Here is a 16,658-nt window from a genome sequence, read left to right as displayed (position 1 = left end):
TAATCACAAACCAGAAACCTATAATAAATACACGAAAAAATTAAGAGAAAGGAACCCAAACATAACACTAAAGGAAGCCATCAAATCGCAAGAGACAAAGAAAGAAACAGAGAGGAAGGACTAAAACAACCAGAAAAAAGTAATAAAATGGCAATAAGTACATATTTATGAATAGCTACTTTAAATGTCAATGGGCTAAATGCTCCAATCAAAATACATAGGGTGGCTGATTGGATAAAAAAACAAGACCCATATATATGCTGCATGCAAGAGACACACTCCAGACCTACAGACACTCACAAACTGAAAGTGAAGGGATGGAAAAAGATATTCCATGCAAATGGCAATGAAAAGAAAGCTGAGGTAGCAATACTTATATCAGACAAAATATACTTAAAAACTTTAACAAGAGACAAAGAAGGGCACTACACAATGATAAAGGGAACAATCCAACAAGAGGACATAACACTTGTAAATATCTATGCACCCAACATAGAAGCACCTAAATATATGAAGCAATTATTGACAGACATAAAAGGAGAAATAGTAATACAATAATAGTAGGGGACTTCACCACTCCACTTACACCAATGAATAGATCATCCAAACACAAGATCAACAAGGAATCACTGGCCTTAAATGACACATTAGACCAGATGGACTTAGTAGATACATACAGAACATTCCATCCAAAAACCACGACACATTATTTTCAAACGCACATGGAACATTCTCCAGGATAGATCACATATTAGGCCACAAAACAAGTATCAACAAATTAAGAAGATTGAAATAATACCAAGCATCCTTTCTAACCACAATGGTACGAAACTAGAAATCAATTACAAGAAGAAAATCAGAAAAGCCAAAAATATGTGGAGATTAAATGAAATGCTACTGAACAACTATTGGGTCAATGAAGAAATCAAAGGAGAAATAAAAAATACCTGGAGACAAATGAAAATGAAAATATGACATGCCAAAATTTATGGGACACAGCAAAAGCAGTACTAAGAGGGAAGTTTATAGCAATATAGGCCTACCTCAACAAACAAGAAAAATGTCAAATAAATAATCTAACCGTGTACCTGAAGGAACCAGAAAAAGAAGAACAAATGAAGCCCAAAATTAGTAGAAGGAAGGAAATAATGAAAATCAGAGCAGAAATAAATAAAATAGAAACCAAAAAATAGAAAAAATCAATCAAACTAAGAGGTGGTTCTTTGCAAAAATAAACAAAATTGACAAACCTTTAGCTAGACTCACCAAGAAAAAAACAGAGAAGGCTCAAATAAGTAAAATCAGAAACTAAAGGGAGAAATTACAACAGACACCTCAGAAATAGAAAAGATTACAAGAGAATATTACGAAAAGCTATATATCAAAAAAATGGATAATCTAGAAGAAATGGACCAATTCTTAGAATCATACAACCTTCCAAAACTAAATCAAGAAGAAATAGACAACCTGAATAGACCAATCACCAGTAAGGAGATCAATCAAAACAGTAATCAAAAACTTCCCAAAAAATAAAAGTCCAGGAGCAGATGGCTTCTCTGGTGAATTCTACCAAACATTCAAAGACGACTTAATACTATCCTTCTCAAACTCTTTTAAAAAATTGGAAGGAAGGGAAGCTTCCTAACTCATTCTACACAGCCAACATTACCCTGATACTAAAACCAGACAAGTATAACACAAAAAAATTAAATTATAGGCCAATATCACTGATGGAGATTGATACAAAAGTCCTCAACAATATACTAGCAAATTGAATACAATAATACATTTAAAAGATCCCACACCATGATCAAGTGCTATTCATTCCAGGGATACAGGGATGGTTCAACATCCGCCAATCAATCCACGTGATACACCACATTAACAAAATGAAGGATAAAAATCACAAGATCTCAAAACATGCAGAGAAAGCATTTGACAAGATACAGCATCCACTTATGATAAAAACTCTGAATAAAATAGGTAAAGACGGAAAGTATCTCAACATAATAAAGGCTATATAAAACAAGCCCACAGCTAATATCATACTCAAGGGAGAAAAACTGAAAGCTATCCCTTTAAGAAGAGGAACCAGACAAGAATGCCCACTTTCACCACTCTTATTTAATACAATATTGGAAGTCCTAGCCAGAGAAATAAGGCAAGAAAAAGAAAGAAAAGGGATCTAAATTGGAAAGCAAGAAGTAAAACTGTCACTACTTGCAGATGACATGATTTTATATATAAAAAACCCTAAAGAATCCACCAAAAGACTATTAGAAATAATAAGTGAATACAGTAAAGTTGCAGGATACAAAATCAACATACAAAAATCAGTTGCATTTCCACACACTAATAATGACATAGCAGAAAAAAGAATTAAGAATATAATCCCACTTACAATTGCAACAAAAAGAATAAAATACCTAGAAACAAATTTAACCAAAGAAGTGAAAGATCTGTACACTGGAAAGCATAAAACACTGTTGAAAGAAATTGAAGAAGACACAAAGCAATGTAAAGATATTCTATGCTCTTGGATTGGAAGAATTAACATAGTTAACACGTCCATACTTCCTAAAACAATCTACAAATTCAATGCAATCCCTATCAAAGTTCCAACAACATTTTTCACAGAAATAGAACAAAGAATCCTAAAATTTATCAGAACAACAAAAGACCCAGAGTAGCCTAAGGAATCCTGAGAAAAAAGAACAAAGCTGGAGGTATCACACTCTCTGATTTCAAAGTATACTACAAAGCCATAGTAACCAAAACAGCACGGTACTGGCACAAAAACAGACACACAGATCAATGGAACAGAATTGAGAGCCCAGAAATAAACCCACAGCTATTGTGAACAATGCTGCCATGAACATAGGGATGCATATATATTTACACATTCATATTTTCATGTTGTCATGGTTTTTAAAAACCTACAAGACCAGAGGCTTTCACTAGGAAATTCTAACAAACATTTAAAGAAGAAATAATACCATTTCTACACAACCACTTCAAGAAAACAGAAGAGAAGAAAACATTTTCCAACTCATTCTATAAGGCCAGAATTATCTTGATACCAAAACGGGGCAAAAACATTAAGAAAAGAAAACTTAGACAATATTTTTCATGAAGAAGGAGATAGACACAAAAATTCTTAAAAATTTTACGCAATGAAATCCAACTATTCATAAAAAAAGATAATACATAAGACCAAGTGGGCTTTAGCTTGAGAATACAAGAATTGTTCAACATTCAAAATCAATCGATGTAAGTCAAAATATTAACAGACTAAGGAAGAAAAACCATATGATCTTCTCAATAGATGCAGAAAAAGCAGTTGACAAACTTCCACATCCATTCTTACCAAATGCCCAGCAAGCTAGGAATAGAAGGCAATGCCTCAACCTGACAAACAAAAACTACAAAAACCCCACAGGTAACATCACACTTAGTGAAAAGACTAAATGTTTCACCCTAAGACTGGGAGGAAGGCCAGTACAATCTTTTGTTACATTATTTCCTAAGTATTTCACATTTTTTATGCTAGTGTACGTAATATTTTTTATTGTAAATAGTATTGTTTTAAGTTAATTGCTAGTATTTAGAAAAACAATTGTTTTTTGTGTATTTTACCTCGCATCCTATAAAATTGCTAGATTCACTTATTAGTTCCAGTAGCTTCTACATACATTCCAATTCACAGCTCAGGGTCTATGGGTCTTCCAGGTATTGGGTATAGGGGAAACTCTCACTGAAGAAGAACTAGCAAAATTCTCACAGACCACATGAGGAAATAAATTACCATGAGGATGAATCTGCAAATAAAGAGAGTTTTACTTCTTCCTTTTCAATTTGTCTGCCTTTTATTTCTTTTTCTCACCATATTGCATGGTACAATATAACAAGAAAATCGAGGAAGAACTTATTCGTAAAAATTGACAAGCTGATTCTAAAACATATGAAAATACAAATGACCTCGATTACCCAAAACAGTGTTGAAAAAGAACAAAGTGTGAGGACTTATACTACCTGGTTACAACACTTATATATATCTACAGTAATCAAGGCAGTGTGGTACTGGTGTAAAGACAGACGTATAGATCAATGAAAGAGAACACAGACACCTGAAATAATCCCATACGTATATGGTCAATTAATTTCCAATAAATGTGCCAAGGCAATTCAATGGGAAAAGGATAATTTTTTTCAACAAATGGAGATAAAACAATTAGATGTCCATGTGCAAAAAATGAACCTTGACCCTTAGCTCACAACATATACAAAAGTATAAAATGGATCATAGACCTAAATGTAATATGTAAAACTTTAAAACTTCTAGAAAAAAACATGGGTGGAAATACCTGTGACTTTGGGTTAGGCAAATATTTATTGAAGTAGAACACAGGAGGCACAAAGTACCAAATAAAAAAACAAAAAATTAAATTTATCCAAATTAAAAACTTTTGCTCTTCAAAACACACTGTTTGGAAAATGAAAAGGCAAGCCCACAGACTACAAGAAAATATTTACAAAACAATATCTTACAAAGAAATCATATACCAAATACATAAAGAACCCTCATAACACAATAAAAGACAAATACAATTTTAAAATGGGCAAAAGATTTGAACACACACTTCACCAGAGAAGATGTATAGATGGCAAATAAACACATGAGAATATGTTCAACATCCTCAGTCATTAGGAAAACGCAAATTAAAACCACAATGAGGTACCTCCTCATAGCCACCAGAACGGCTAAAATAAAAATAAACTGATACTATCAAGTGTTTTAGAAGACGTAAAGCAACTGGAAATCTCATACATCACTGGTAAGAATACAAAATGGTACAGCCACTTTGGAAAACATTTTGGCAATTTTTTATAGAGTTAAGTGTACACACACCTACCATATGACCCAGCAAGGCACTCCTAGGCATTTACCAAAGAGAAATAAAAACATATGTCCAAACAAAAACTTATGCATGAGCATTCATAGCAGCTTTATTCATAATAGTCACACAAACTTGAAGCAATCTCAGGTCCACCAACTGGTGAATGGATAAACAAATAGTGGTATATCCATACAATAGAATATTCCTCCACAGGAGCCGGCCCCATGGCCGAGTGGTTAAGTTCACGTGCTCTGCTTGGCGGCCCAGGGTTTCACCGGTTCGGGTCCTGGGCGTGGACATGGCACCACTCATCAAACCATGCTGAGGTGGCGTCCCACATACCACAACCAAAGGACACACAACTATGTACCAGAGGGCTTTGGGGAGAAAAAGGAAAAATAAAATCTGTAAAAAAAATAAATAAAAAAGATTGCCGCATTGAGGATCCCCATGAAGCTTGTGGCCCTGAATGTAACAGGAGGCCACTCAGCTCAGTGAGTGGTTTTCTGCAGCCTTGTTCAGCTGCCTTCAGACACACAGAGTCTGCAGAGTTGGATTTCACCAGGGCGTGGTTTTGCTAAGTGGGTCTGATGCAGTGGGAAGATGCACGTGAGCTGAGGGGGTGTCCCGTGAGATGTGTAGTGACTGACCATGCCATGTAAGCTGGGGAAAGAAGGAAGCAAATCATGAGGAAGGCCAGAGACACTGAAGAGGAAGTGGGATTGAGGGACTGTGAATTCTGGGAGTCAAAGGTGGCTGGGGGGGAGCTCTGTAAGGAGTGAACTAGACACACAGGAGGAGGGGATCAGAGAGCGGGGTTCTTGATGACGAGATTCCTCACAACACTGCTCACATTAGCAAACACTGGGCAAGAGCCGAAGTTATTGTGCATGGATGCAAAGGACGATTCTGAAGCCACTAGAAGTCACGTTGGCATTCTATTTCTTTATGGACACGGAAGTGTTCAGGATATTTTAAGTGAAAAAAACTAGGTTACAAAACAACTTACAAAATTAAGTTGCAAAATTTACAAAGATCCTCTTTTTAAATTAGTTTTTTATTGTGGTAAGAATACTTAACACGAGATCTACTCTCTTAACGTTTTAAGGGCACAGTTCAGTATTATTAACGGCAGGCACAGTGTTGCACAGCTGGTCAGTAGGACTTCTTCGTCTTGCATAACTGAGACTTTATGCCTGTGGAGCAGCAACTCCCCAGACCCCAACTCCAGCTCCCGGGACCACCATTCTACTCTGTTTCTGTGATTTGGACTAGATCCCTCATGTAAGTGGAAATGTGCAGCATTTATCCTTCTGTGACTGGCTTATTTTACTTCGCATTATATCCTGTGGGTTCACTGTCCCCTTATTCACAATAGCTGAGATATGGAAACAAACTAAATGTCCACCAACAAAGAGACAAAGAAAACTCCGTATATACACACAATAGAATATCACTAAGCCCCCCCCGCCCCCCCCCCCCCCCCGCCAAAAGAAGGAAATCTTGCCATATTTAACAATATGCACTAAGTGTTGTAGCCGCCCCTGACACAGGAAGGGTTAATAAGCACTGGAAAAGGCTTGCCAACAAACTGTGACCCAGAGGTGAGAAAGCCGGTTAGCCAATGACGGGTAAGACATCCAGGGCAGGGCAACCAAAGCCAGGCACGGTCACCTGGGGGCACAGATGGAGGCACGATATCAGGAGCAGAAGGGGCTCTTGCCTAGGAGGCCTTGCCTGCTCCAAGATAAAAATATACGAGCACAGCAATAACATGATAATATCAAAACAGAGGCCGAGGAAAGGCTCCTTGAGAAATCACTAAGAATTCTTGGCCTTCGCTAATTACTTCAGCCAGAACACCTGTGTATGTTTAACAGATGTAAGCTATGTATATATTGAAATGCTGGTTATAATAAACTCAGAGTGGCCATCAGCCCTCTCCACATCTATCCTGATGTGTACACTGGATTGCAACACCGACAAGTGTTTATTAATACTCAGGTCTAAACACTCTCAAAACATTGAATTTCAAGTAAAATGAATTATTACTTACATTATTAGGAAGCTTTGTGAAAGAAGCATTAAATTCTTTGTGCTGAAAATGTGACAGTGCTTGTCAACTTGGTAAAAATTTTTTTTAATTGTAGTAACGTTAGATTATAACATAATATAACTTTCAGATGTACATCATAATAGATTTTGAATTCTGTATAGATTACATCATGTTCACCACCCAAAGACTAATTGCAATCCAAAAGATCATTTTTTTATGGTAAAAACATAAACATTTTAGTGCACAGAAGTCTTAAACATGGTAGTGTCTGGATGGTTCAATTACAGGTGCTTTTTACTTTCTGTTTGATAATATTCTTATACTTTATTGTTATATTCTTACAGCTTTATTGAGGTATAATTTACATGCAATAAAATTCACCATTCACAAGTTTTGACAAATGCATACACTTTTGTAACCACACCATATTCGTAATATAGAAAATTTCTTCACCTCCAAAATTTTGTGTGGGCCCCTGTGCAGATGGTCCCGTCACCCACTCCCCACCTCTCTAGACACTAGTGATCTACCTTCCATGCCTATAGTCTCATCTTTTCTAAAATTTCATATAGATGGAATCATATAGTGTCGACGCAAATAGTCCATAACCGATCTGTAAATCAAAATTGGGGCGAGTTTATTATGAGCCAGATCTGAGGACTAGCCTAGGCTGGGGCCTTCCTTCCTCAAGGAAGGAAGGGCACCAAAGAAGTAAGGTGCACAGAGTGGTTACATAGCATCTTGGAAAAAAGAGCATATATCACATATGATAGGAATGGCCCTTTTACAATAGTCATGAGATTACCTAGCTGGCACAGCACAGCTATTCACACAGCGGGTAGTAGGTCTGCTGTCTCAATGGACACAGCAGGGTGGATGCAGCAATCAATTTAGCCTAGGGAGAGATGCTTATCCTTAAGGAAATGCCAATGTGGGGCAACTTGAATCTTTATCTTAAGGCCATTTGTTCTTGTCTTTGGGCCAGAGCAAGTACTTAAAGCAGATGTACAATGCATGCTCACTGGCCACGTCAGTCCCTTTTGGAAAAACAAGGTCAGGCTGAATTAGTTTTATACCAAATGGCTTCCTTATATACTCCAGTATATCCTATTGCTTGCCATTTGTTTATCTATTGATATTGTCTTTTGTGACTGGCTTTTTTCACTTAACATAATCTTTAGAGATCATCATTATTCTTGCATGTATCAGTGCTTTGTTCCTTTATATGTGGAGGAATATTCTAAAGATTTTTTTTTTTCCTCTTTCTCCCCAAAGCCCCCCGGTACACAGTTGTGTAGTTTTAGTTGTGGGTCCTTCTAGGTGTGGCATGTGGGACACCGCCTCAGCATGGCTTGATGAGTGGTGCCATGGCCGCTCCCAGGATCTGAACTGGTGAAACCCTGGGCCGGCAAGCAGAGCACGTGAATTTAACCACTCAGCCACGGGGCTGGCCCCTCATGGCAATCTTTCTGTATTTCCCTAGTCCGTTCTCTCCTACTCTCCTAGCCCAGTGCCTCTCAAACTATCTGCTGCAAAGGGCCAGATGTTTTTATTTCCAATCCACAATAGACCAATACTTTTGTGAAATACAATAAAAACGTTACAGCAATGTCAACTGCTGCAGAAGTTTCTAAATGCTTATTCTCCCTATTTGTGCTCATCTCCTTGCAGGTCAGTAACCAAGAGCTCATAAACTGGCCACTCCGTGCACCACAATCCCAGGTGACTCTTTCATACCTTCTCCTCTCTCCTCAAACTGCCAGTGCCTCCCACTTCTCTTCTCTCTCAGTTGATAACCTTGTTTCCTCTTTCACAGGGAAGGAATGAACATGATCAGAAGGGTCCAACCTTCCATGTACTACACCTTGTTTCCCTTTACAACAGATGAACTGGCCACATTCCCATCCAAGGCCAATCTTCTATTTATGTACCGGGTCCCAGCCCCCTCATCCACTCAAGAACACTGTTCCATCAATTCTTTCTCTTGCATCAAAGACTTTTCCCTCTCTACTGAGTCACTCCCATCAGTCTAAATGCTATTATTTCTCCCAGCTTAAAAAAAAATAAATCTCTCTTGATCCCACTTCGCCTCTCACCTCTTTACTCCACTTTACTTCCATGCAATCTTTCACACTTTCTCCAGGTCCTCTTCTCCTCTCCTTAACCTACTCCAATCAGGCTTGCCCCACCGTTCTATGAAACTTTCTCAAGGTCAAAGACATCCACTTTGTAAAATCTGACAGCCAACTGTGAGTCTTTAAAGCAGACTCTTTGTGATGGTCTGCATCACATTCCCTGGGCCTGAAAGTTCCATGCTCACTAACAACATTCCTTGTTAAGCACCTACCTCACCTCCCTCTGCTTTTCTGCCTCAAGGCTTTCTCCCACAGGAGCCTGCAAAGCTCAGAAGTAGAGATGAGTTAACACTCCTGAGAAAACCCTCAATCAATGGAGGACCAGATAAATCTCCCAGCTTCCCATCGTTTGAACAGACGATTCTTTCCTCTGCCACAGTCTCACCTCCACCACAATCTCACCTCCCCCATTCTCCTTGCCTCTTCCTTGGATCACCTCCAAATAAATACCTGTACTGAAAACCTGTCCACAGGCTCTGCTTTTAAAGGAACCCACACAAAGGGAATCCTTATCTAACGTATCAATCACATTTGACATGGTTGATCATTCTCTCTCCCTTGAAACCAATTTTTACTTGGCTTTTAGGAAATTAAGAATCCGAGAATCCTCTCCCGTTCTTCCTCCAACTCACTGATTGCTCCTTCTCAGTCTCTGCTAGTTCCTCAGCCACTTCTTTTCCATGCCTATGCTTACTCCTTCAGTGATGTGAGCCAGTACATGAGGCTTTAAATATCACCCAGAAGCAGACAACTCTCAAATTTCTATGTAGAGATCTGATCTTTCCCCTGAACTCCGAACTCAGAAATCCAACTGCCTATTCAATATCTCTACTAGGATGTTTAATAGACATCTCAGACTGGATGTTTCCAAAACGAGACTCCTGAGCCCCCACCTACCCTCACCTGCCCAAACCTACTTCTTCCACTGAGCTCATGGCAACTCCTTCCTTGCAGTGGCTCAGGCCAAAATCCTTAGAATGATCCTTGGTATCTCTCTTTCTCTCATACCCCATATTCAGTCTATCAGAGAATCCTGACAATTCTATCCTCAAAAAAGTATGTATGTCCTATTGGAGATGTGTGTTCGTGTGTGTGTCTATCTCCAAAATCTGACGAGTTCTCACCATCTCCACTGCTAACCCCCTGAATCAGGCTACCGTCATCTTTGGCCTATATTCTACTCAACTGGTGTCACCCTTCACCCACCTTTAGTCACGTCTCAAAAAAAGCAGCCATAGGGGCTGGCTTGCTGGTGGAGTGGTTAAGTTGGCATACTCTGCTTCAGAACCCCAGGGTTTACCAGTTTGGATCCCAGGCGCAGACCTACACACTGCTTATCAAGCCATGCTGTGGCAGGCATCACACAGATAAAATTGAGGAAGATGAGCACAGATGTTAGCTCAGGGCCAATCTTCCTCAGCAAAAAGAGGAGGACTGGTGGCGGATGTTATTAGCTCAGGGCTAATCTTCCTCAAAAAAAAAAAGCAGCCAGAGCAATACTGTTAAAATGTATGTTAGATCACTTTACTTTTGTTATCAAAATCCTTCATAGCTTCAATCCTCACTCAAAGTAAAATCCAGAGTCCTCACACTGTGTCTCAGGTCTCCGCCCTCTGGCCTCCATCACTCACCCCCCCTCCTCCTACTCGCCCCTTCCCTCACTCTGCTCAGGATGCACGGCCTCCTTACCATTCTCCAACCGCCCAAGCATGTTCAGGGCTCCTCCTTTTCACAGTCCTTCGAGGATTTCCGGGAACAACACTTGAGTGGGAAGACATAAGATTCATGTGTTAATTTGATATGATAGTTCTGAAAGTCCTTTTTCTCAACTGTGTCAGTTTTAGATTTATTCAAACCACTCAGGTTTATTGCAAAAAGACTGTTGGATGCTGCTCCAAAAACACGAAAAAGTAGAAAAATCTTGCCTGAATATTATCATTGGTAAATAAATAACACAATTACCACTCTACTCTCATGGTAAACTATTTTGCATAATAGTTTTTAATAGCTTAATAATCATCCTACTATATACATCTGTAGTTTCATTCAAAATTATAGTTTAATTAATCTACCAACAGGCATAAGATAAGCTTGCTCCTTTGACTCTGCTTAGGAAATTAACTCGGCTTCAGAGAGCACTGGCTAGAGTCTGGCTATGCAAACATGCCCTCCACCTGTGTCGCTGCTTGACTAAAAGGGCTCTGTTTTTGATTTGGAGTTAACGAATTACAAAAAGAGAAAAGCTTTCTGGACAGCAGGCTAACAATCAATAAATTTATCTGGGTCCTTTCAGAAGGAAAAGAATATTTATTCAACAAAACATTCGTAGTTCATATAACCTTGCCTCCTCTGTTTCCTATAAAAGCAAATGTGATGAGAGAAAAATCCAAGAAAGAGTCTTTAACTTAAGAACCAAGGGCCTAGAATTCCCACCACTATGAGACAAAAAAAAGGTAAGGTCCCGAAGTCCTTTATACATACAAGGGAGGTGGGAGTGGGGGGGGCATTTGCTGCATAGGTCATGGCTATGCAAGTGGGGAAAAAAAAAACAATCGTTTTTATAAATCTTACATAAATGCCTAAGGGACTCATTTGTTCTTTATGCTTGAGTTTCCCCATTTGCAAAATGTAGGCTTCTCACTGTAGATTAAAACCTGACCCTGAATACAGCAACAGAGAGAAAGATAGCCAGCCCATAAAGGACCTAGCGACTCAAGGGTCCAAAATTATTCCAGTTCTTCTACCTTTAAAGCTTTGTTTGTTTGGGACAAGTAAAGAACAACAAACATCAAACTCCACACTTTAAATCATCAGTAACTCAAGAGGCAATAAAATTCTGTGTTTATAGTATCAACTTGACTCAAAAAAAAAAGTGGGGGGAGGATGTTAACTCTCTTTCAAATAAAAAAAAGGTCTCGCGTCTCCAAATAATCCTTTAGAGGAACTGTCATTTTCCTAACAGCCAGTTCAGCCCCTTAACCCTGCCACAGAGTCAAAAAGAAGACATAATGTTGGCCTCAAGAATAATCAGAAGAACATTCAGATTCACTAATTATCACCAACACACACAAGGGCAAACAGAAGGACTAGCAGCATCTCTCATTTAAACCAAAGCAACAGATTTTTGTCAAATGCGTCAGATGTAGAGGACACCAAAGGGATAAATATAAAGGAATCTCTTTCTTCAAAGTATTTACAATCTAGTTACTGGGTAGACATAACGAAATCAGAAAAAAAAATTTCATTTTAAAGATAATCAGTTAAAATTAAAGACTTTCAAATTAACCAGACTCAGCTATTCCACAAGACTTTTAAGTAAAAACTGCTAATCTGGGAATTCCCCATTGCTTCTGATTGTATGTTATTGAATGCCAAAGCAATAACACAGGACAAAGTAATTCCTTTTTCCTATAACCAAACTGAGTTCGCTGGGGAGCTGCCAAGCATTCTCTGTGACATGAAACAAAAGCCTAGGATGAAGCTGTATGTCCCAACACAATGACTGCTAAGAGTAGATGCTCTGTGATTTTTTTTTTCTTTTTGAGGAGGATTAGTCCTGAGCTAACATCTGCTGCCAATGCTCCCCCCCCTTTTTTTCTTTGCTGAGAAAGATTGGCCCTGAGCCAACATCTATGCCCATCTTCCTCTACTTTATATGTGGCATACTTGCCACAGCATGGCTTAATGACCAGCGCATAGGTCCGCGCCTGGGACCCAAACTGGTGAAAGCTAGGCCGCCAAAGGGGAGCGCATGAACTTAACTGCTACCCTATGGGACCAGCCCCTCTGATATTTTTTTTAACTTGAATTACATATGGCTTCCTCCAAAAGGATCCTGGATAGTCCTGGAACACCAAATTGCTATCTCCAGATAAGCCTAGGAGATCTTTGGTTACTTCCTATACTGGCTATCATTCAACCTAGGGAGATCCCAGAGGATTTCTACCCCATTTCAGTAGATTCTCAAGTCACTTTGGTCCCTAGTCCCCAAAATGGTTCCAAATGACAGAGGACCACAGGGCTAACCTAATCCCACTGCCTTCCTCTCACTAAGGTGACTATTCTATTAATTATATATTTTTCACATCTTCGATTTCTCCTCCTCCATTGGCTTTTCCTCCCAAACCTATAAATATACTCAAATCTTTCCGTCTCAAGTCTTTTTTGGAACGCTAAGTGGGCTTCTCATCTCCTAACCTTCTACAAATTTCGTGACCCAACAGCCTGTATTCACTGGCTCTACCTCTTTATCTCCCTTTATGCCTTAACTACTCTGATCCAGCTGCTTCTGCTCCCTTTATACCACTCAGCTAAAACTAACTCACAAGCCACCAGCCAATCTGTCACGGCCGTTTTGAAGAGCTTTGCTCACTCCTTACCCTGTTTGATCTCTCAGCTTTGTGACATTAAAATTGCCCACCTTTGCCTTCTATGAGCACACTCTCCCTGGGCTGCACTCCTAATCCTGGCTACTCTTTCCTGGTCTACTTTGTGATGTTCTAGCTACCTGCCTACTCACAAACATTTGTCCCCCTTAAGCTTTGGCCTTACCTCTTTTTGTTGTTCTACCCGCTCTCCCTGAGTGAACTTACTCACCTCTGTGGCTTTATTCAGTGAGGGCTCCCAAATCTAAAACCATCAACTCTTGCTCAAGCTTTAGACTCATATTTCCAATAACCTATTGTAGGGGAGGGAAATGTTTCCCTTCTTCCCTTCTAGAGTCTTTGGCTGGATTAATAATTATATTGACATAAAACACATTAACAGCAGAAAATCAAATTTAATTTTGTAAGAACAGGAGCTCATAGAAAGATGAGACTCAAAGAAGTGACCAAACCAGGCAGCTTCTATACCTTTTAGACAAAGAAGCAATAAATTTGTGAAGACTTAACAAGACAAAAGGGGTTTGGGCATGGGGTAGTAAATGAGTAAAGTAACAAGATTTGTTTAGACAGACTTCTCAGCCCTGAATGCCCTATCTCTGGTGATAAGGATGGTACAGGGAGAATGTCTTTCACAGGGGAGATTTATTTTCTGCTTTCAGGGTGACAAAGGAAGGTCAGAGTGTCCTTCTTGCACTGGCTGTTTCTTAAGTAACTTTAATTCCAAATAATTAATATGCCAAAATGGCCTATTTTGGGGTGGCCTGACCTGAAGCCTATCACTACCTTGCTTCTCTATCCAGAAGTCCCACATGCATCTTAAATGTGCCCCCAAACAACTCATTATCTTGACCTCCAAATGTGCATCTTCTCTTACCTCCTGTTTCAATGAGATTTTCATACAAGCAGCTGTCTAATCTTGAAAACTCTATAATTTTTTATTTCTCCTTCATCCCTATATCTAATCTGAGATCTATAAGCCTTGGATTCTACCTCCAAACTGTCTCCTCCATCCACATGTTCCCCATGCATCGCCTGAACTCAGCCCCTGAACACCTCTTGTTTGGCTGGTCCAACACCTGCTAACTCCTCTCTCCCTCCTCCTTTCCTCCTCCCCATTCTACCCCACTCCCCTCTTCCATCTATGCTCCACGATGCTCCCTTCCAGGTTAAAGACAGTTTCTTGAACAGAGAGAAAGAGGTAGAAGTACATTGAGCCCTGAGGGAATGGCACATTTCCCTACGTAAGCCCACGGGAATCTAATGCAACAGCAAACGGGCTGTGACTTGCTGACCCAAAAGATAAATGAAAATTTTCTTAGTATAGTAAATGAAGTCCTGGGATTGTTAGTAAGTTAGGCTGAGACTCATGCCAGGCTGAGCGCCAAGGCCTGCGGAGGGAAGCTGCTGCTTCCTGTCACAATGCTAACACTCCTCTGAGTTGTTTTTCAGATGAGACCACCGTTGAGGAACCCGTTTAAACCCACCTGAGCTGCCCAGCTCACCTTCTGGGTGACTGAGAGTGAGCCCTGCTCATAATAATCTCATTATAAAGCTAAAATCGCTGTCCTGAGGCATTTCTGTCTGCCCTTCCTTCCAACATGCACGCTGTTAGACAATAAACCCCAATTTCCCACCTCTCCTTTAACTGAATATTCATGAACTGTTCTTTGATTTAACAATAAAAGGACGCTTCAAACCTCTGTTTGGAGAGACACTGCCTGGGGATCCTTCCAGGGTTCTCCTTACTGGCTGCAAGTAATAAACCTTGTTTCACCCTCCCATCTCCCTGGTGCGCTTATTGGCTCTGCACTCACCAAGGGGCAAACCCATTGCATTCAGTTACTGGATTAGGCTCCAGTCCAGCTCACTCGTGCTCACTCCCCCAAAGAATTCCTACCTGCGCACCACACCGAGCCACAAAGCACGCCCCCATCAACTCTGCACTTTCCACTTTCGGGACTCTAGAATCGTGCTCAAGCAGTTCCCGCCGCCTCGAATGCGCTGTGCCTCACTTCTTTCCCACCAGGCAGATGCTTTCTGGAACTTCCAGGCCCGGCTCAAATGCCATCTCCTGTGGATAACTCTTCCTGCCCCATCAAGTGGAATTATTTTTACTTCCTTCAGCCCTTCCACATAACTCAGAATGGACTTCTCTCCTAGTGCTTAGTACCCGTTTCCATTATGTAACTGTGACTGTGAGGTCATCTTCATATGGAGAGAATCCAGTACAGTGCTTAGTCTATGGTAGAAACTCAAGAAACAAACACATGTTCAACTGGTAGGGCTGACCCAATAAAGAGAAGACTTTGCCTCAGGCCTGTTGCCTATACCAAACACAACAGAGCAGGATGAGTCACTGAGATGTTAATCTGTGCTTTTTTCTTGCTGCTATTGCTGCTATCAGCATTTTCTTTCTGCCTCCCAAGAAGGCAGACAACCGTATGTTTGGAGTTCTGGACTCCTTGGCCAGAATCACACAAGATTTTTAACGGTTTGTGTATGGCAGAGTTATAAATGGAAGTTGCAAGGTATCCACAAAAGTTCCCATCCAGACCTTGGTTTGTGGAAGAGAGCCTGTGCCAAAAGGGAAGGGGCATGGATATCCTCAAGACCAGGAAAGGAAGGAGTTTGAGGGATTGTACTCTGTCAGAAACGCAGACCCCATTCCCACCGGGCCTGGATGGGGAGGGGAGCTACTCCAGAAAGCCCACAGTGGATGGGCACTGTGCATTGCCTCCCAGAGCGCTCAGTGGTGCGAGCAGCTGGGAGGGTCATCTGACTCTGCCTACATGCTGTTCCCTTCTTCAGCTGCAGCGTAGCAGGCTGTAACTGTCATGACGGAGCCATTGGTGGACGGCACACTGGGCCCCACCCTAAATCTGTGATACTGCATTAGCCTGGGATTCTTGTATGATCCCATGGAGTGGGTGAAGTTGCCTCAATAATGACTGAGATTGAATTTTCCCTCCAGCCACGCAACTCATTCAATGTGATTTAGAGAAATAAAGCAATGTGACCTAAAATAATACTGTGATCTAAAATTAATATCTACAGCCCAATGCTCATTAAAATCCCTGAGAAAATTAGACAATCAAAAGATCCTTCAGAGCATCCCTGAAAGAGCTTTGGGACATAACATTGGCCCATTCTTACTTTGAACATATGTTATCTAATATGCCAAGCT

General features: G+C 40.3%; 1 protein-coding gene across 26 annotated transcripts in view; it reads right to left on the bottom strand.

Annotated features, from left to right (window-relative positions):
* Positions 1-16,658, bottom strand: part of SYT16 (synaptotagmin 16) — a 260,415-nt gene that overhangs the window by 221,476 nt on the left and 22,281 nt on the right. For 16 of the 26 annotated variants that reach the window (XM_070593187.1, XM_070593182.1, XM_070593180.1 and 13 more), the window contains exon 2: positions 10,779-10,850. The exons of the other annotated variants lie outside the window; for them this stretch is intronic. In XM_070593187.1, coding sequence (XP_070449288.1) covers positions 10,779-10,800 — 22 coding nt within the window. In that variant the 5' untranslated portion in view covers positions 10,801-10,850. The remainder of the gene's footprint in view (positions 1-10,778; positions 10,851-16,658) is intronic. 26 annotated transcript variants of the gene reach the window in all.

Source organism: Equus przewalskii, chromosome 25 (genome assembly GCF_037783145.1).
Source record: "Equus przewalskii isolate Varuska chromosome 25, EquPr2, whole genome shotgun sequence".
NCBI classification, from domain to species: Eukaryota; Metazoa; Chordata; class Mammalia; order Perissodactyla; family Equidae; genus Equus; species Equus przewalskii.
This window is presented reverse-complemented; position numbering and strand designations above follow the sequence as displayed.